The 21106-nt window shown below is 39.4% G+C and overlaps 2 protein-coding genes across 3 annotated transcripts; one reads left to right on the top strand and one right to left on the bottom strand.

The window, feature by feature from the left end:
• Positions 1 to 88: 88 nt before the first annotated feature.
• SGCB (sarcoglycan beta) lies at positions 89 to 7468 on the bottom strand. 2 transcript variants are annotated; one of them, XM_017811000.1, is made up of 6 exons: positions 7391 to 7468; positions 5745 to 5954; positions 4732 to 4917; positions 4428 to 4619; positions 3769 to 3900; positions 89 to 2896 (listed from the first exon to the last, which is right to left on the bottom strand). In XM_017811000.1, exons 1-6 carry the CDS (start codon positions 7412 to 7414, stop codon positions 2693 to 2695), a joined length of 948 nt encoding a protein of 315 aa, XP_017666489.1. In that variant the 5' UTR covers positions 7415 to 7468; the 3' UTR covers positions 89 to 2692. The 2 variants fall into 2 exon arrangements, with proteins under 2 accessions (XP_017666489.1, XP_017666401.1); XM_017810912.1 differs by lacking the exon at positions 7391 to 7468 and adding an exon at positions 6455 to 6514.
• Positions 7469 to 7575: 107 nt separating this feature from the next.
• Positions 7576 to 19173, top strand: SPATA18 (spermatogenesis associated 18). The gene is made up of 12 exons (XM_017809882.1): positions 7576 to 7864; positions 9921 to 10026; positions 10138 to 10253; positions 11625 to 11746; positions 13253 to 13387; positions 14028 to 14262; positions 15266 to 15424; positions 15984 to 16159; positions 17166 to 17289; positions 17639 to 17707; positions 18537 to 18576; positions 19052 to 19173. Exons 1-12 carry the CDS (start codon positions 7778 to 7780, stop codon positions 19057 to 19059), a joined length of 1377 nt encoding a protein of 458 aa, XP_017665371.1. The 5' UTR covers positions 7576 to 7777; the 3' UTR covers positions 19060 to 19173.
• The last annotated feature ends 1933 nt before the right edge of the window (positions 19174 to 21106 follow it).

The raw sequence follows: 21106 nt of genomic DNA, 5'->3' as shown, positions 1-21106 counted from the left end.
ATAAAATACCAGTTTCCCTGTCAATAACACAACAATGTATTTTTAATGAAAAACTATATTCTTAGAAATAAGAACTCTGAAGCACAGCTGCATCTTAGAATTTATTGTTTCATTTCAAAACAAAGATTAGAAATTCTCTTGTCTTTCACCCATTGAAACAACTACCCCGTTTACATATGCTGAGAACTCCTCACATGCAAGTTGTTTCAGCGTACCCAGTATGGCATTTTACAGAGGCATGTAGAATGCACTTTAAACACACAGAATCTTAAGCGCATCTGTGGGAGTGAAATAATGTGCCACGCAATATGTTTTAAATACATACAAAAAAATGTACCTTAGGCAGTTAGTTAGAAGACGTACAAGTAAATGCACAACACAAGGCGTGTGTTGCCAACATTTCTCAAACTATGTAATATAAATATAAAACATATTAGCAATACATAAACAGTGGGTAGCAAATTGATAATTTATTTCATTTGTTATTTGTATTATTGTTTTTGCTACATTTTAACCAAAAATATTCACACTTCAAAACCAATTCTCCAGACCATGATTTAAGAGTACCTTTGTAACAAATCTTTAAGCTACACTGCATACAGTCTTTTAAAATGAGCTCTTGATAATTACAAGAATCCAATACTAGCATATAGGCATGTTAATAACCAGGGAAGAGCTTAAGTATGCTCTTTGTGTGTAACCTACTTGACCGAGGCAGTATCTGTCATTTGCAAGATCTATTTCAGCTTTGAGGATACTGATCTTTTTAAAATGTATTTATATATATATATGTACATATATATAAAAATAAAGTGACTAACTTCCATTAGCATGAGAGTGAGAATTATAAAAATGTTTATTTCTTCCTCTTAACTGTAACTAAATGCTAAATGAGGCACTGCTTAGCAGTAAAGATAAGTGCACGTTTTCAGCAAAATGGGTGTGAAGTGTTTAATAACTATTAACTCTAGTAAAACCATGAAGTTCATGAAGGCATTATGCAAGATGTTAGTACTTTCCCATAATCTTTAATGCGAGCAACTCAGTGTCTTTTGCTACATTTTATTCTGCTTATTCTGATTTTGTCAGAACAGTTCCAGTGCTGTGCAGCCTCAAAACCCCAACAATTACTGAGCATCAAAATCCAGCTTTGCCTTTGAGCAGTGACAGAAACACCACCCCTCTGACTTCCTGTGTGGTATAATACCTGACTTAAGGATCCCCCTCCAGAAATCAATTTCTCCCATACACATCCTGCCTGAAGACTTGCTGACTTCCAGTAAATTTGGGAATTGGGACCTCAGATGTGAAGTTCTTGTTACAGCAGAAGCTGGTTCGTATTTTATGGAATTCTATGTACTTTGAGTGCTGTAAAACAAGGGTAGATAGTTCATCTTCCCAAAACAAATGACCAGTTCTGAAGTTAACTTGTAACATTCGCACAACATTTAGGAAAAGAAGTGTGTTCTTATCTAGAAAAGCTTGTTGCAAAGTCACCTTTGTGGCCTCCATTATTAAGGTTATTTGATGCTGCTGCAAAACATTAAAAAGCTATTTTAAACTGAAGAAATATGTGGGATGGGAAAAGGAGAAGTCTTATAAATAGCTGGTCTATTTTTTAGCACAAAACACCTTACTGCTGCAAAAGCGGTTACAAGGCTGCAATAGGCCCCAGTTCACCACACTTCCACTGCTGACAGATTCCAATACACATGTATACACTCTGCTGTCATACCATCACATTTAGAATTACAGACCTGCAGTTTAACTTCAGAATTTAATTCTGAGGTTTTGAGTAATGCATCAGTAATGACCTTTATGGGGAAAGAGAGATGATCTCAGACACTGCTGCAACAGTGATGCTTTAGGTTATTACTCAAGACACTATTCACATTAAAGCACCCAGGAAAACACTATTTTTGGGTAGTGAGCAAGTTATATCTTTAAAAATGTATTTCTAGTATAAACATGTTTTATAAATACTTCACATAAATTAAGCACCTGCAGAATGCCTTAACAGTACAGAGAGAATGGGAGCTCAAGCAACACTTGAATAACTGCAAGACTATTTCAAAATTCAAGTGACATTTGCACTCTTGGTATTACTTTGCAAATACGATTTATGATTTTTTTTTAATCACATGAGAATAAATGGCAGAAATAATACGATATTTTACAGTGAATCTGCCATTACCCCTCACTTAGTATGCATCTGGTAAACCATGTAAGTTTGGGGGAAATCATTGTATCAATAGGAAATGGAGAGAAGACAAAAATCTGCCACTTCAGCCATCCTAGGCAAACTCACTTCCAGCAACAAGTTGACATTCCTCTTGAAGTACTTCAGATCACAGTCATATTGTCAGCAGTCCTCGAGGTCTTGGGACGTAGGACAAAAACCTCTAAAGGCAACTGAAGGCAGTAAATGTTGTTGCTAAGATCATGTTCTTTAAATATATTCAAGAAGGTACTTCAGTGTGCATATACCCTGAAAGCTTACTGAATCAGTGCCACTCTTGCAGCCAGCAAGATGAAAACATAATACTTCTGACCGTAACAGCCTTTCCTAAAAAATGTTATGTAAGAAATGTTAGTATAAACTGCTGTAAAAACAGAAATCCTTGAAGGCATGCAAGTATTTCATACAAATACATGTAAACACCAAAGAGAACTCTCCTGGCAGTGGTTTGCTTTAGTGTGTGGCTCCACATGGATTGACAGAGGTCTGACAGCCCATGTTATAACCTGTCACCTGAACCTTGAACAGTGTCCCATCCGCACACATACAGAGCTTGAAACGCAGCCAGTTGCCATTATTGAACTGTTCCCCATAGGAAGAGCTTGGCAGTCGAGATGGGCTGACCATCACAGTTCCATTCAGGATAATGCTGTTTTCCTATTAAGGAGGAAAGAAAAAAAAAAGGTACAATTTCTAATTTAAACAAGGCAGGTTATTTTTGAGAAGGACAAGCTGGTTTAACAAATAAATGACATCTTTAGGACAGCTGCAGAACCAACATAGTAAAATAGGTATGTATGAAAAGGTTTAATTTTTTAATGGAAATTATAATAATGCTCATGGATTTCTCAACTATGCAAAGCAACTGTGCTTTTCTCACATATTTCTCAACTATGCAAAGCAATGTACTTTGCTGTTCCAGTGGTAGATCATTATTGAGACAGCAGAAGTGTGGCTTTTCACTTTACAGACCTATTAGCAAATGCAGTAAATCTAAAAATACAGATGTGAAATGGTAATCAGTGTTTGAATTCATGTAGGAAATTTGTTCACACTTGAAATGAAAGTGCATATACCTCTGTTTTTTATCCTCCTTTAACCTTTTTCATCATTCCACACACCCTGCAGTCTCCAAAAATCTTAAAGGAATGCTAATGAGTCTTACTGTGGCAGCACAGAGGGTAGTGCTTCTAACTGGCAAAGGTTACTGACCCCTGAAAAGCTTCCAGAAGAGAAAATTAATTCCCTTCGGTATTTTTTCCAGGGCAGAGGCCAATAGCTTGGCTTTAATTGTATTATGGTTTTTTTGTGTCTTAACAGTAGAAAATCACTGTTACCTGAAAACTACTGAACCACTACTTAACAGCAAAGTAATAAGCCACCTATTTAAATCCTGCCAGGTATACTGACTAAACTTTTATGCATAACTACTTAATATAAAATCTGAAATCGTATAAAGCTACATCAGTTTACTATCAGCCTGAATTTGAAACTAAACTATTCAAAAAATGCTGATTTGAAATACTTACTGCTTTAAGTTCCATGTTACCACCCATTCGAAACTCAATGGTCTTGCCTGTAATGAAAACACCTTCATTTCCACGGACAATAGCACGGCCATCGACCTTTATGTTTAGATCACTGGTCGCATTGCTGGTAATCTAAGAACATAACACACAAAAAAAGTGTATTACAGAACAACATGTGTCACTTCTATTTATCTGAGTAGCTTAATTACCTTAAAAGTATTGCTACACAATTTAATAAAAAATGTCAAGGTACTTCTTGCCCTTCTGCTATTATGTCTGCAGACCTTCTGCCTATTTATTATTTTCCACATTCACATTTAAAACCAGAATTACTTAATTTTGTAAGGCATGTAAAACAGTTTATTTTTGTGGTAAAAATAACAATTCATATGACAATTTCATGGCATACATGGCTAACACTTGTAGCAAATACATGCTTCCTTTTAGGACTGATTATGTAAACTTACCCCTCTGTTTTCACTTAATCTGTTCCTTCTATGCATTTATAGGTTTGGGGTTTTTTTTTTCTGGAACAGGGCTGCTCAATGCTTCCTAAGGCACACTTAACCCTCTATAAAGTAACTAGTGCTACTCTCCTGTTATACAAAGTATGCAATGTATTCTCATTAATTATAAAAAGCAAGTTAAGAGAGACATACCCTCTCTGTAGAGGCCTTTTGTACATTCAAGATTTTAACTCCATTTGGCAGATGAAACTCATGAGTTTCATAGTCTGTGCTGAACAAGGTATTTTGTGTCCGCGGGTCAACAAATTCCATGCCAATATCACTGGTTATAGAAGTTTTGTCTTTTTCCACACTAAGCTTGGTTGTTCCTTGCTGAAATACAATCTTCAGAAAAAAAGTCATTAGGTTAATAAAGTTTCAAATATAACATTTATTAGTGAGGTAAGTGTAATTCCCTAGTGTTGCTCATAGACTTTCAACTCATGGTAAAACTTACAGGCTGATTATTCCCAGTGATCACCAAGTCTTCATTCCGTCTCCCTCCTACAGTGCTTTTATATAAGGGATGTATAACACCCATGTCAGACACTTGCTTAAACCGCAACAAGCCACTCTCATGGAATTCCATGCTGTCACAACCATTGGGACCGATTCGAATTACTGCCCAGATAACCAGGGTAATCTGAAAGAGAAACATATTTTAAAAGATTAAGTTGATTGTTTGTATCTTCCCACAAGAAGTATGGTATTAACTATATGTTTTATTTGAAACAATTATTAATGCTAGTGTTGAAGTGAGCTTTAGGTGTGAATTTACTTTAGTCTGTTAAATTCCATCATAACACATTTAATTATGAAAAGCATTTTACGTTAATTTTAGACTTATCTGGAACAGTTACTAATATGATTTTTATATATATATGAAAATATTAAATCCAGAATTATATCTTTTTTCTGTTTAAGGGTAATCATGGTAGTATTGGCTAAGCAAATTTCCTGAACAGCTCAGCTCAGTACATACTTAACTCTGAACTAGAAGAATGCACCCTCCCAGGTGGTCATCCAGTTACAAAAAACAATTCATTACTTCTCCTTGACCAAGCAATAAAGAGGTGGTAATTACAACAATGAAGCTTTAGAATGCAGTGGCTGGTTAATTCTGAATGCTCACTGCAGCTCTGTTATGTAAAATGTTCCTGACATATCTCCTGAATGCAGTTGTACTAATAATACTTTGCATGGTGTGACACTTTGGAGGTTTCTAATTCTTTCTTGCATAAACAGTAAGTTCCTTGCTGAGATCTTGGTAACTGAATTTACATGGCTGAATTTACAAGATTCTTCCATCTAATCTTGTTCAGGCTACAAAAGAACAAGAAAGGAATGAGGAAAATGAGAATCTCCTTCAGTACATTTTAAGCCCTCAGCCATACTAGAAAAGTTTTATTTCTCTAATAAACCATCACAATGAAATATGACCTAATGTTGCTTACAGTGTATTATACTCACAATCAGATTGATGACGGCCAAAATAAAAAGAACAACAATCACACATATGGCCAAGTTGCCTTTCCTGCCACGTAACCCTGTCTTATGGAGACGGTCTTCATCAATTGGAATGTATCCTGCTTTGAAGTTACTGTTGTGCTCCTTATTAACATTCCTGCGTTCCACAGCCTTCTCTCGCATAGACTTCTTCACCGGGCCATTAGAACTTTGCTGTAAAACAAAGCATGGATTAGTTTTAAAAGGCATGTCAATTCACCAAAATGACACATGTATATGTATGCCAAAAATATAAATCTGAATTGACTAGTGTAACATAGTAGACGTTACATTTAATATTAGATTTCAGTCTGCCACTCTGTACTTAGCATACATGCTTAGAACCACAGCAATCTCTGCTAACACAATGACTAAGTTTAAAATCCAGGTATTTTCAGACAATATATGGTTTTATATTTCATTTTTATTATGGCAGATAGAAATTGTTAAGGACACTGCTGCAGTAAAAAAAACCCAAAGCAGCTGTAAAAGAACTCCATCAAGTTTTTACCTCTCAGGGAAGACAGAGGAGATAATCCTGCAGGTCATTCGCCAATATATAGGATTTTAGCTCCCTTCATGCTCACTTATGACAGACTCTCAATTAGTCTATTCAAAAGGTGTGTGGTGAATACAGTTTTTAAGTTAGTTTATAGGGTTTGTATTGAACTTACATTGCTTGCACTGAGAAAAATACTGTGAGGCTTCAAACTTGTCATGGGAAACTTGGCCTGCCTAATTAAATTTAATAATCTTAAATTACTAGTTTGCAAAGGATATCCTGTCAATGTAACAAATTACTATAGAAAACTCTGGTAGGTATTCCTAGAGAAAATAAACTCTTGATGTTTTTTTCTAGCTGTCCAAAATTTTGTTCCATCTCCCTTGAACTGAACAGATTGCTATTTAAGGATTCAAATCTTCGCAGAAGGGACTTGATATTTCTGATGTTATTTTGTTCACCTGAAATGAATCCCTAAGCTTACTGCGCTTGCTCGTGTCTATATCGATGTAACGGGTAAAAATATCTTGTTTTCTTCTGTTGCCGAAGCACAAAGACATGGTGCTGAGAAAGGTGCTTGACCTAGACAAGTTTATGGAGAGGTGCCTCGGCGATGTTCGGAACCACTCCGACCCAGCACAAACCGTGCGGCCGCGTACGCACCCACCGCCGCCTCCCGCCCCGCTCCTTAGTGCCAAGCGCCTCCTTCACGCGAGGCAGCGCCATTCCTGCAGTGCGGAAATGCCACGCGCTTTATTCCCAAGGCAGAAAGTATTTTTGTTTGTCACAGACCCGCGCCTGCGGCCAGGACGGCACCGCTCCGGGCCCCCCACGGCCGAGCCCGTCCTGCCCCGCAAAACCCCGGGCACGGGGCGGGAGCGCCCCCCAAGCGCCACTGAACCTCCCCGGCCCGGGCAGGCGGCGGGGCTGGCAGGCTCCGGCACCGCACCAGCCTCACACACGCCGCGAAAATGGCGCCCTCCCAGAGCGCCCCGTGCGCAAGCAGCACCCCCCGGCCGGATCGGCCGCTCCCCGCGGTCCCGCTCCCCCCTCGCTCCGCCGGGACGGCGCCAACGCCTCCCCGGGCCGTGTCCCGGCGCGGACGGACCTGCTCGGGGGCGGCCGCCGCCATCTTCCCCCGCTGCTGCCGCCGCCGCTGCAGAGAGGCCGCGGGCGCCCCCTGGTGCCGCTGAGCGGGCGGGTCCCCGCGGCCCGTGCCCTCAGGCGTTACCCGGCGGCGCCGCCCGGCGGCCGCGGGCCGGCCCCGCTCCACGGGCGGCCGCCGCCCCCCCCAGCGTTGCCGTGGCACCGCCGCCGCCACGGGCCGTCCCGCGCGTCACCACCGCGGCTGCCGCGGCCCAGCCCAGGGCAGAGGGTCCGGGCCGGCTGTAACATCTTCGTTCCACCCGCGCCGCCCGAGAAGCTGTCCCGGAGGGACAGAAAAATCAGCGCAGCACATCCCACCCCACCTCCAGGAGCGAGCTGACCGCCGGCCATGGCCGAGGGCTTAAGGAATCTGGTGGGCACGGGGAGCGCCCGGGCGCTGCAGGAGAAGCTAGAGAGCTGGCAGCAGGACTTTGAGGTGGGTCCTGCCGCTCCTCGGGGCCGGGTTCCTGCGATGACGGCGGGACGTGGAGCGGGGAGCGGCCGCCGCTCGGTGTCCGAGAGGCCGGTTTGGGAGTGCTGCCCCGCACGCGCACGTGGTTACCACGGTTCCAACACTTTTTAAGCACTTCCAGCTTCAACTGTTTGGCTTTTTGCCCGTGACAAGGTTCCGCGAAAGCAAGAGCTGGAGGTTAAAAGCAAGGTTTGAGCGGCAATGGCTGTGTCGGAGCATAGCTGAGCGTCGTGGTGGAGACCGGCAGGTGGAAGGAACGCGGGTCAGGGTGTGTGCGAAAGGAATCGCTCATAGCCCGGGAACAGTCAGGAGAACGTGAGGAAAAAGGGTGCTGAAAGTGAGAACGGGTTATCCGGCATCCAGCTGTTCTGGATGGGAAACCTATTAGAGCTGAGAGGCTGCTGCAAGACAGCACGGCTGCCAAAGGGCTTCTGAAGGGGGGAAGTGGGCGTGAGGGAAGAGTTTCGGGTGTGGGTGAGGAGAAGGCTGTAGGTGGCTCCTCCACGGAGGAGTCAGCGGTAACAGGGGACTGAGGAGGTGCAACAGTAGAAGCAGTAGAGAAGATGTAAACTTAGGGAAAGATGAGTTGAAGGAACCCCAGACTTCACAACTGTGACTTTTCTCAGTGGAAAAAATCTTGTCAGAGTTCTCACTCGTGCAACCCTAGGTTTCATTAGCTTCAGGGGACGGATAGTTGATTTGGTCACGAGCCTTTAACCACCTACTGGGTACTATGGTTGGTAAGAAAAGGTGTTGAGCAGAGATGTAGCCTTTTCAAGGGAAATCAAATATTCTTTTTACTTTGTGGTAGGTAGGAGTTACAGGATGTTAATAGCCAGTGTAACTCTCTGCGGGATTCATGGCAAAGAAGAGTTTTAAGTATTTTGAGAGTAGCTGATAAAGCTACCACAGAGAATGCCAGAGCAGGAAGAGCAGTGGCATGTGTTTTACAATCTTGCAAATGGGTGGTGCAGGTAGACCTTGGGAGGGCTGAGGACTAGTGGGAGCTGAATTCTCTATGTTAAGTGAGTTGCGGGTAGTCTCTGAGGTCTTGGGCAATGAACATGAACAGCTTCAGGCTGCTGGTGCCGAAAAAGGGGAGGTGGCAGATGGAAGCACCACAGTTGTTATGTGACTGTAATGAACTGGAAAAATGCACTTTGCAGCCATGTTCTGGTGGAGATGAGCAGGTTGACTGTGCTCCCCAAGGCCAGAGGAAAGCATGTTGCAGCAATCAAAATGCAAGCTGACAGAGGCATGAGTGAGAATTTCAGCTGTTTTGGAAGCTTGTAAAACCCATATGGAGTCATTAGAGCCTGAAGACCTACAGGGTGATCTGTGTGGAAGGTGCTATGCAGGTTACAGATAAAGGTTAAGGAAGCAGATACAAAGTATGTGCTCTCCTGGCAGGTGCAGTAGCATCCTAGTCCTTTTCAAAATTGCATTTCCTGAAAGTGGTGTCATTTTGCTGTTTCCTAGGCATAGTGCTGGATTTTGCCCCTACTTCAGTGTTTTTTTCAGTTCGTAACTCTTAAAAATCAGATGAAATTGCATGGAAGCCTCATGTGACTGCTGACAAAGCAAGATAATAGCCTTATATGCATTATTTTAGCTAATATGGAAAACCAGATTTTGGACTAATATGTTTTATTTTTCATCCAACAATCTGCTATATTGTTATTTTAATAACTGTTGAATGGTTTCAACTCAGATCGACAATTATAATGATTCTTCTTTTAGAGGCATTTGCAATTGCAACTTACTTCCTTCCCCATTCATAAAGAAGTTTTCTCAGGTAGTGAATTAACTGGGTGATAGAAGTCCTGATAGTGATAGAAATTTGATGTTGTTTGTTTGCTTGTTAACAATGTGAACCTTAAAACAGATGAGTATTCTAGAGGATGTAGTAAGAAAAAGGTTGTGAAGATGCAATTATAGGGGAAAAAATGTCATGATTGTAACAGGAATAACTTGAAGTAAGAAAACCCCCACAGATATAGTAACACACATTACTTTACAGATTAATTCCTCTGGTGAGAATCTGAACCGATGCTGTGAAATGTTAGAATTGAACACTGCGATTCAAAAACAGCTCTTCACAATTCTCAATGAAACATCTCGAGAAGGTAAATCATTGCCTTGTTTAATTACTAACACTTTTCACATGTGACATTTTTTCAAACTCTGGCTCTTTCTGTAAGTATTCTCACAATTTCTTAATGTATGTATTTTCTTAGATGGTAATAATGAAGGTGCAGAAACAATAAAAAAACGTCTCTTGCCACAGCTAGGGACTTGTTTTAACTGTGCTACTTCAGGAAAGAGCTTTGAGAACAACTTCTCCATCACTCAGGTATGTATATTACCATGTGAATTTATACCTGCAGAAGAACTTTAATGACTTCTGTTAATAATAACCTCCCTACCAGAATTTGCTTAGTGTAGTACACTCTTAGTTGCTCATGGAGACACCTTTGGAGACATGCATGCTATTATATAGGAATTTGCATTGTAAAAAAAGTCTATGTTATTGTACTGCTTTCCTTTCCTCGGTAAAGATTTGCTATGTTTACATATGCAGAGACATCACAGAAATATTTAGGCCATATATGTATTAGAAAAACCTAACACTGTGTGAAAATACACATGTAAGCTGAAGGTGTGCATACATTAGTCTGTGAACTCTCTTTATTTTTTTTTGAAGGAGAAAGTCTTGGACTATCTTAACATTATTTCCAGAAGGGTTAAATAAAAAGTGCTCATGTCCTTCATGATACCACCACATTCCTGCTGTGATATTTGGAGTTAGTATGTATTTGATATTTACTGAAAGGATTGTAGTACTAACAGTTTGGCAGAAAAGATAGATCTGTTGTGGTTTTCTGCTTTGAAAGAAAATAGGAACATTGGCCAATGTAGACTGTGGGAAAATACTCAGAATCCTGAGGTTTGACAGTGATGTCTCCATGTTTTCTAATTTCTCATTTTTTATACCTCCTCTGTCAAAATATTTCACAGTTAAAATAAGGACAAATGAAAAGTGATATCCCATAAGAGTCAGACCCTAGTATAATGCAGGAGCAGGATTCTGCCAAAACCCACAAAATATAAAATAATGATGTTATTAAATGACAGTACACCAGGTGTGCCAGTTACAGGTTTGTCATTGCATGTGACATTCAAAATTTAAAGAAGAGTCTGCTACACAATTACTTATTTAATTCCAGTAGTATCAGGCAACTTTATATGTTGTTAAAGACAGAACTGCATGTGTAGTAGTGTGCTTTCTGGAATGACAATACTTGCCTCCTCTATTCTAATAACTTTTTCTGTTCCTTTGTGTACATGAATTACCAAAAAGTTTACTTGAGTTGGTGATATAGCCAATCAGAAGTTGACTAACTGTGCAACACATCTGCAAAATGCTTTGTTCTGATGATGTGTATACAAGCAGTAAATCTGCATATGCAGACCTTCCATAAGTTCTATCATGAGGTAAAAAAGAAGTGAATATTTTTCTTAACATAATTGAGTCTCTGTTTGGTGTGCCTGGAAGGGATTGCTTATGTCTCTAGATGGTATGCGATTGCTTTTCTTCTCAGTTTCTTTAGAAATGGTCGTTACTGAAATCTTTAGAAATACATCTGCTAATAATTCTCTAGTATATTGCTGAGGGATTCTGTAAGGTAGTACATTCAAACTGTGACTTTGTGTTTCCTGGTAGGATTCAGTTGGGAGTGAGATGCAGCTAAGAGAACTGGACACCACACCTGAGACTTGTCCACTGCAAGACCTGGAGGAAAAACTGACTTCAACTCGTCTGCAGATCAGCCAGATGGAACAAGAGTAGGGAAATCAACTGTGTTTCTTTTATTTGCTTTTTGTTTTTCAACAAGCCACATTTTTTCTCTTGACATCTAAATACTGATGGAGATTTGTAAAATGTTTCATGTCTGGCTTATAATCAGAGCTTCAAAATGTATCTAGGCTGTATATTGTGTTTATTTGTATCCAAAGTGGGCTACAAATGCTACAGTCATACACGCATTTATAAATTGACTTGGTAGGTTTTGCTAAGTGACTAGGACTGAACAGTTTTTACCTAATTGCATAAAACATATTTTGTGGAGCACTATAGTCTCAAAATTACTAAATTGCTTCAGATACAAATTTGTGCAGTTAATGCCAGTTCCAGGGCCATTTTAGAGATAGCTCCAAGTGGCTTCTTTTGCATCCTATTAGCATGAGAACAATAAAAGTTCACAGGTCTTGGATCAGTACAATAGGTGATGTAGTTTCATGTCCTTATGAAGTGTTTCAAGACTATCAGTTTGAATTTTCCCCATACCTACCTTTAGAACTCTTCTTTCCAAATCTACTTTTCTGTCTGAATTGTTCTTTATTGTAGAATTCTTTAGCCCTCTTTTACTAGTACTCAGCTAGAAGTCCTTCCTGAAGGAGCTGACTAAGGATGTCCATGGGACTGGACAGTCTTTCCTCTTAGCAGATGTTGCTCGTCTTATTACTGTGGTCCTCTCAGTCAACCTGCTCCTTAAAAAGCCGGAAGAGGAAGCTTGTTGACTGATAAGTGTTACAGCTTTCATTGGTTCAGATCCTCAAATCTCACCAGGATCCTTCGGTAAAGAAAAGGACAGACTGAATACCTTCAAAGTAAATAGAAAGCATCCTTTTCCCCCCTACACTTTTGGAAAGAGGAAACAACAGTAATACCTGTGTTGGGAGAGAAAGCAGAGACGTTGAGATACTTTTTAATACTAAGTAAGAGTAAAGGACAGAAGATAAACTTGCTTAACTGGTTGTCTGCCGATGTTTAAGAAACAGTGCTTCTCTTGGGGCCAGCAGGAGAGGAATCATTAGCTTTTGATATTACTTGAATAACTTCATTGGTGATACCCTTTGACTGACTACTATATTCCAGCAAAGGAAAGAGCCCTAGTACCCCATGGAGAAAATACTTAGGTTCTTAATCTTCCTTTGGAAAGAAAACTGAGCTGGTTTACTTAAAATTTGAAATATGAGAAAGAAAACAGTTTCTTTTAGACCTCATCATCTGAGCTAGCATAAGGACACCAAATGTTAACCAGTGATTTCTCCTGTAACAGAGTGTAGTATATCCACTGTCCTGCTACAGTATACTTTTACATTTTTAAGAGTCTGCTTTGGAGTATGCTTTTTTGAATTCTTGATTTTTCCTGTATTTCAGCATAAGGAGTTTGCTCAAAAATGTTCCTCTTTTTCTGCTCCTTTTTTTTTGATGATGAGGATTAATTGATAGATGGTTTACATTCATAGAAGGGCATCTTGTGACTGACTTTATTCTGTGTGATTAAGTCTGAACACTTCCCGTGCCGAAGAGGAGGATGCCCTGAAGAAGTTAGAGCGTCTGAATGACTATGAGCAGCAAATTCAAACGCTGCGGGATGAGATTACTATCCTGGATGCCCAAAAGTCTGTTCTTCAGAGCAGGTAGAGGCGTTATTAGAGAAGTCTTTGAATTATAGAAATTGTTCATGTTAGGTAGCATGAATTCCCTCCTCGTTTGAAACTGAAGAATAAACAAAAGTTGAGCTTTTGCACTTTGTTATGAGGGAACATAAACTCTGGCTGATTTCTCCTAGTGCCCAAATATTTTAAAACAGTTAAGTTTTAGACAGAACAGCAAATAGTGCAGCTTTGAAAAATACATTGACAGCAACTGTATGGAATAAAAAGAAATGGTTAGGGTTTTTTTTTATGAGTCCTCTGAACACTGTACCATTACAGGGCAGAACTTGTTATATTCGCACTTGTTTGACTTCAGTCAAAGTGCGGAAAGAGGAACAAATCTCCAAATTATTACTTGTTAGAAGTGTGTTTCCCCAGAACAAAGTGCTTGTCTGTACACACTTTAGGAAATACTTTATTTTTACTGTTTATGCTTTGGCCCATAAAATATATTGACACAAATGCCTTCATATTAGACTAAACAGCTGCAGCTTCTCTAATTGCATTGGCTCAAAATCTTAGCTCAATTTGATAAAAATTAAATTGACTCAAAACTCTAGGCTAGGGAAAAACATCTGAAGACGGTGAATTGACCTGAAGCTTCTTTACATGTCTGTTGTAGGCTCGCACGGAGCCGCTCTCCTTACAGGCGCAGTGGGGCCAAGTCAGAGCGTTCCCTTCGCCCGAAGAGCTGGTCACCTGGACGAGCCAGGCACATCAACGCTTCCCGTCGCGCCTGCCTGGTGGCTCGCTTTGGTTTCATTTATGCTCAGGAACGCTTCGATGCAGAGACCCTTTTGAGGACTTACATCAGTGACGTGGAGATGGTGCAGAGGATAATATACACTGCAGCTGTGGTAAGAAAGAAATAATATTTCTTATTTTACAGGCCTGAAGTGTTTTATAAAATATTATGTCTGCACTGGACTAAATTGTGGGTAAATTAGCATTTCTAGTACATTCAAGTACAGAGAAGAAAACTTTTTGTCCTTTTTTCTTGTTGATTTTTCTTTCTTCCCCTCACACTTCTATATTGAACTCCCAAGTTAGTGTCCTGACTGACCTGTCCCAACACTGGAACAGGGTCAGTGATCTGTAGTACGGATGCTAAAAGGAGTGTATAAGAAGACTGAATGGCTCTGAAAAGAAGCTGATTCCTGCACTGATCAACACTGCTTTATTTAGATGAATTCTTTTGGGAATACTACATTATATACTACAACAGTACAAAGATAAAAATTTTTCCATAGCATACTTTCTTTTTGCCTGTAGCTGTGTGCTTTTTTAGTTTTGTTGGGTCCCTTGAAACTACCTACATACCTCGTATTTACTATGAGCTCAGTCTGAAGAAATTTGTTTTCATCTTTTCTGTACTTGATCTTCTTTTCTATAAAAATGATGTAGTACATACCTGAGTCAGACAGACAGTGTGTCTCTTAATGTGTGTGATCCCAAGCACATTTAACTTATTGGAGGTTTTTTCCAACTGTCATTCAGTTTACACTAATTCAACCTTTTTTCTTGACAAATAAAAAGAGTTCCTGTCTGATGGGTTGGGCTATGGCATGTAAAATGCTATTACTCTTGATATCTTTGAATGTGGTTGTATTGATCATGGGTGTGTGATGGAATCCTATGCAAATATAGATGGTTAGATGAGAATCTTTTCAATCCTTCTTCTGCAAAGAAGTTATACTCAATCAGAGAATTCCTTCCAGATGAGTTAACTTTCCCTTTTATAGCAGTGTTTTTTATTCCTCCTTATGATGATGATACTCGGTTAAGTTCATTTTCTCAGATAACTGATAAAAAATTAATTTCAGTCTCCTGGATTTAACTAGATGTTCTTTATGTTTGCAGGAATCTTTTTATGCAGCAAAGATGGCCTACTGGAAGTTCAAAATACATGTAAAAGAGGCTCTGTCTCTAGGTCACTCGGGGCCTGAGTCACTTGAAGACACTGTGCTGGATTATATAGTTTGCCACAAGGATGAGTATGATGTTCATGCCAGTGTCAAGGTAGGTCAAGGGCAGTGGGGAAGTGACATGTTGATCTATTTCAGGAGCTGTTAAATTCAGAATGTGTAAACTAGAAATGCACTGTTACCTGAAGAAGAAAAAAGTTATCATATGGATTTTGCCTTGTAGCAGTGTACTTTCCAAAATAATATTGCTAGGAGTGGTATAAGTATGGGCTAATAATCGCTTGTTCTATTTTTCTGTGACTAGAATTTCTCTGTCTGCAAGAATAATATTTTTGAAGATACAGTGTAACTATCTTAATCAAATAAATGTAAGCTAAATTTCACATTTTTCTTGAATTTTGTTTTCTGTTGAAAAGCTGCATCTCCTTCCTAAGATTTATGTCAATAATGTAGCTCATACTTAATTTCTGAAATAACGGTACATTCTTTCTGAAGCTATTATTTTCTGAAATAGTCTAAGGCAATTACTGTGAACTTCTGATACTGATTTTTAAATGTAGAAAGCTGAGAGGCATATTTAGGATGGGTTTCCATACTTTCCTGTGAATGAAATTGTTAGTGAGTGAAAATTACTCAAATATGTTTATTTTCAGGAAGTAATTCGCTCCATGAACATCAACCCAAAGATTTCATTTCCACCAGAAATTGATTTCATTGTGCTCAGCACTTTGATTCAAGAGTTGTGCTGTTTGGCTTTTTCAATGCAGACACTCATTCCTCCTCTTGATGTTGCCTTTGGTATTGATGGAGAACTTTTCAATGAGACCAAGTAAGAACTCTTAAAATTCAGTTAGTTTCTTATTATTAAAAGAATCCATCAGGTTGTATGGTCTACTTGTTCCTTAATTAATATAAATGTTTAAGATTGGTAATCATGAATTTTGGGCAAATATCCCTGATCTATAGTTAATTTGGTATGTCTTTAAGGTTTTATGACAGCGTGTAAATGACAGGATGTAGACAAGTGTTAACAGTTTTTTTTAATTAACAGCAGAGCGATTTTCTGGATAAACTTCAGTCTCTAGAGCGTATTTAATATATCATTTAAGAGAAAAGTTATTATCAGCTTTCCTTTTCCTGTTTAGTCTCTACCTGCCTTTTAACAAATATTTGCATCTTTGTTCCTCCTTTCTGGCCTACTGTGTAAAAGTCATGTTTACTGAGATCTGGCAATTGGTGCCTGCTACCAAGATCATCAATGTGTTTGCTGCAACCTCCAGGCTGTGGCTGCTGTACAGCATATGGATGCTAATATGCGCCCATCTCTTCTGGTTTACAGCTGAGCAGAAAGAAGAATGACTTCTAAGAAAGAGAATTTCATTTAAAAAAAAAATCACACCATAACATTGTTTTTTCTATAGGGTCAGGTCTTTGTTAGCTGCCAGAGAACTATAGGATGCTTCCATGCCTTCTAGAAAATTAATAGGATTGATAACTCAAACAAAAAATACTCTCAAAAGCAGTGGACACAGAGGCCCTGGCTTGTATTTGGCTTATGCAAAAATATGGTCTGCTGGTCTTGTGAAGTGTGAGATGGCTTTATTGGAGTGCCTGTCAGTATAAGTAAACAGTAGGTCCTGATAAATCTATCTTACAACTGCATTTCCTTTACAGGATCACTTAAAGAATACTTATTTTTGACATATGGAAAAATTGTCAAGAAAGATATTAGAGCTATAGCTAGTATTCTGCTTTTTATCAGCATTTATGATTTGAAACATATTTATCTTTTGGCACTTATATGCAGACATTTCTTGTACTCTGTGTTTCAACAGGTACTATCGTAGTCCTGACTCAGATTTCACAGCTGCCTTTGTGGCCTATCATGTATGGCCTGCTCTGGTGGAAGATGGTGTTGTAATTGTGAAGGGAGAGGTAGTCACTAAAAGGGTGTCTCTGGTACGTATTTTGTTAAGGATTATGTTAAGGGAAGTCATTGGATTTCAGCACTGTTTTTGAAATTTAAAAAGATAAGTTCTTAACTGTTCCCTGTGTGGGTGGAGTTGTATGTCAAGTATCAGTTAGGTTTTAGTGCCTCATCCTTTATTTAGGATGAATAGTTCAATTTTCCTTAATGTATTAATTATGCAGATGTATGATTATTGGCAGAGCCTGTTCTAAGGAGAAAGTTTACTGTGTTTCCTCTCTGTCCTCAAACCTTGTCTCCAGCATGGCAAGTCTGCTTGCAGAGTCTGTCTTTATTAAACCCTCTCTCTCAAAAGAGGTTTGTCAAACTCTTCTCTTGTAGTGCTTTCGCAGAAGTAAAATTAGAAGCAGAAGCTGCAGCTGTAGCACCCGTCGTCTCCTATCTAGTCACGTAAGCCTCAGCTGAATGCTTGTAGTATTAACAACATCAAGTATTTTAACTAGGAATGTAGGCAACCTATTAAAAATGCTGATGTGCCACATGTACATTTTAACATTGGGAATAAATGCCTTTGCTTGAAGGTCTTGAATGAGCTGAAGCTGAACTGACAGACAGCTGAACTGATAGATATTGATCAGTGGAGATACACAGTTGATACTTGTGAGAATTTAACTGTGATCTACTTCTCATACAGTATCTTAGAATGATTTGCCCCTACTCCCCCTTGCTTCAGTACCCTTCAGAATAACTGATTGCATCATTTGGAAATGTTTTAGTCATCTTGCAGTACATATACAACACATAATTTGTGCCTTCCGGAATTAGTAACCTAAATTTACTCTCCAATGCCAGAGTGGAACAGAAAATAACTGTAGGGTGAGCAGAAGGGGAAGACCTGAGGTGGTACTGATAAGATATGTGAAACCTTAGCAGAGTTCTGTGTATGGTATAGTTATACAACATTTTTAATTATTTCTGTAAAAAACACATATATTTTTCTAATTGTTAGCCCATCTTATTAAATTGACATGGGTGCCCTCAACTTAAAATATGAATATTGAAAATATGAGAGGCTTTGGGTATGGCTCACTTTTTTGTGCGTGTGTGGGGTGTGAAGAAAACTAGAAAGTTGTCGAACTTGACTTTGTAGCTGTGGAGCTGCACTGATAGACACGTGCAAGTTTTCTGAATGTTGATGGGCCCCATCAACATTCTTTGGGTGGCTTTCTTGGGTGCAGTTTTTTAGCATACCTGAGTGTCCTTTCTCTTTGTGTTGCAGTCGTTTCGAAGCCGCAGTTTTTCACCACTGAGGAGCAGAAGTAAGTGGGCATATTAGTTCGTAAGGACTCATGGTTTTCACATTAAGTCTTTGAATGATTAAGCAAAGAGACAAAATAACATGCTGAAGGTCTTGAACTCTAAAATACTTGTCTAAGTCTTATTTTTAAAATGGGTAGTCCCTTTCTTTTGTATGTGTGGAAAAAGGCTGAAATTTCTGACTTGGAGGAGAGCTTGTTTTTTCACTCAGACCACTGTCATGAGTTCTCTCTGCTGGTTGCCTTCATTGTGGCCAGTTCTATAGTAAGTAAAACTTGCTCCCTTCCCTACACAAGAGACAGTTAGCTGCACACCTGCTGGCTACATGCCTTTCAAATTCCAAAGACATTGATTGCTAAGTGGTGACATTGAAGTGATGGATTTCAGACAGTATGAATGTGTGCCTATCTTGAAGCCAAGCCAATTTAGAGATTTAGAAAATATAGTTGTACTGAAATGTACCTTTTTCTTCCATAGGGTGTTAACTAAATATGTTCCTGTGGTTCGGTACATCTGGATCCAACAACTTCACTGGTGCCTATTCTCTTCAGGAATACCTCAAATCTCTCAATAATATGAATGGCAATTGTCAGTTCAAATGGAGTTTGTGTTCAGTGTGTTTTTTAGAATTATAGAAGGTTTATTTATAATTTGACAAACTAATTTGAACCTTCCAATTAAAAAAAAAAAAGTGCAGGCAATACAAGATCATGATCATCTGGTAAAATTTGCAAAGCACTGAGGAACTTGTGATGTAATCCTGCAGGTAGAGATTGAATTATTGTATCTAGAAGGTTGTCCACAGATTCCAAATGTTGCAGTTTACCGTGATAATTTTGATTAAACCTGATGTTTAATATAACCTAAATGGGGAATGTTGCAGAATGTTGAGGTAAGCTGTTACTTGAAAATGATGTAATTATTTGGGGCTTCTTTACAATTTTAGAAAATAGCAATAATCTAAGGATGTGCAGGTCTCACACATCAACCTTTTAAATATGTCCATGGGGTAAACTGCATTTTCTAACTACAATGCAAAAGTTGCACAGAACAGTTGTGGGAAAGTCGCTGGGGGTAAAAATTAGAGGAAACTAAGAAGTTATATTCACATCTTAAAAGAAGTTACAATGGTACAGAAATTATATGGTAAAATGCAGCTGCTAATTGCTGGATGGAATGTGATCAACATGCTCCACGATAACTCCCCATACAGCAAAAAGTACTTGCTACGAGGGCTGGAACGGAGCATGGAGCGGAGTGGAGATGCCGTGGCCTCCCTCCATGGAAATCCTTGCAGAGAGAGGAACATGGTGGTACTTTGTAGTTGATAGGACCACATAACACCTGTCAAGCCAGGGAGATAAAAGGAGATGTCCTGCTGCTGAGCCAAGCCTTGTGGCAAAATCTCTCTCCTCGGATGAACTTGTTTCATTAAAGCATAATCATAATATTAATACACACCTCTATCCCAAATTTATCCACCTCCAAGGTACGACTATCCTGCTCTGAACGTGTACCCTATATTTTTTTAATGTATCTTTAAAAGCAAAGCTTTTAAAGTCACTCAAACTCCACCTAAACATAAAGAAATAGTATAAAAGTAAGTTGAAAATGGGAAGAAAATCAGGGAAGACTCCATCGTGACTGCTGAGATCAGTTGACGGGCTGAACCTGTCTTCTCCCCCATTGGGATGCCTTTGGGTAAGAACTATATGTGTGCTGAATACTTTTATTTGGATTAGAGCTTGCTCGTGTATTGCATTAAATACATTTTTGCAGTCAGATATTATGACTGGCAATCTTCGAACCTTAACCTGTCACAATTTTGTATTAATAAAAGGTGTTGTTCTGTGAGCTGAGTGACTCCTTCACAGGTGCTGGCAGGTGCCAGCAGTGGGTAACACATTCAAATAAAGTGGGAAGACTCACTGAGGGGACTTCCTTATGCTGTTGGCTTAGACCCCTGAAAAGGACAGTCGAATCGCCCTCTAATCCAGTGGGACTGTTTGGTGAAGGGTCCCCATAACAGGATGCTGACAGATTGATTGGGCACAAGGGTCTCGGCTTTCCTGGGGCACTGACAGACAAATAAATTGTTAAGGGTCGAGGAAATCTCCTGTCTTCACGTGACAGCATTCATAAACTACCAATACTCCACCAATCCCCAGGACTTTATTGACATGTATTATCGCATATGTGCATGCTTTAGCAAGACCATAACAGTTCTTGTGTCCACTGTTACTTAGAAATGAATATAGTAAAAGAAATATAGTTTGGCACTAAAAGTATATCTAAAGTGTTCCACAGAGTAGTTGTAGGCTTGAAATATTTGCTTGAGGCCTTTTCAGTGCTTTCATACCTATGGGCTTTCATACCATACTGACAGATTAGTCATTGTTGAAAATACAGTGAAAAAATCCTGTCCAGTTATCTCTTACTATGGGCATTTATTAAACTTCAAGTGTAAAAATTAGACCTGAAGAGATTTAACAGTGATGAGATGTGGGACGACATGTCATCCCACTCATACCA

Source organism: Lepidothrix coronata, unplaced genomic scaffold (assembly GCF_001604755.1).
Source record: "Lepidothrix coronata isolate B3197 unplaced genomic scaffold, Lepidothrix_coronata-1.0 Scaffold0, whole genome shotgun sequence".
Lineage (NCBI taxonomy): Eukaryota > Metazoa > Chordata > Aves > Passeriformes > Pipridae > Lepidothrix > Lepidothrix coronata.
The sequence above is the reverse complement of the archived record's forward strand: the minus strand, read 5'-3'. Positions and strand labels throughout refer to the sequence as shown.

Bases quoted from the DNA above. Each gene is read 5' to 3' on its own strand.
- SPATA18 (XM_017809882.1), top strand. From the start codon at position 7,778: ATGGCCGAGGGCTTAAGGAATCTGGTGGGCACGGGGAGCGCCCGGGCG. The intron at 10,254-11,624 runs GTATGTATATTA...GTTTCCTGGTAG, and splicing joins ACAACTTCTCCATCACTCAG to GATTCAGTTGGGAGTGAGAT. The intron at 13,388-14,027 runs GTAGAGGCGTTA...TGTCTGTTGTAG, and splicing joins AAGTCTGTTCTTCAGAGCAG to GCTCGCACGGAGCCGCTCTC.
- SGCB (XM_017810912.1), bottom strand. From the start codon at position 6,499: ATGACAAGTTTGAAGCCTCACAGTATTTTTCTCAGTGCAAGCAAT. The intron at 4,918-5,744 runs GTGAGTATAATA...TTTCTCTTTCAG, and splicing joins TGGCCGTCATCAATCTGATT to ATTACCCTGGTTATCTGGGC. The intron at 2,897-3,768 runs GTAAGTATTTCA...CCTCCTTAATAG, and splicing joins GTAACATGGAACTTAAAGCA to GAAAACAGCATTATCCTGAA.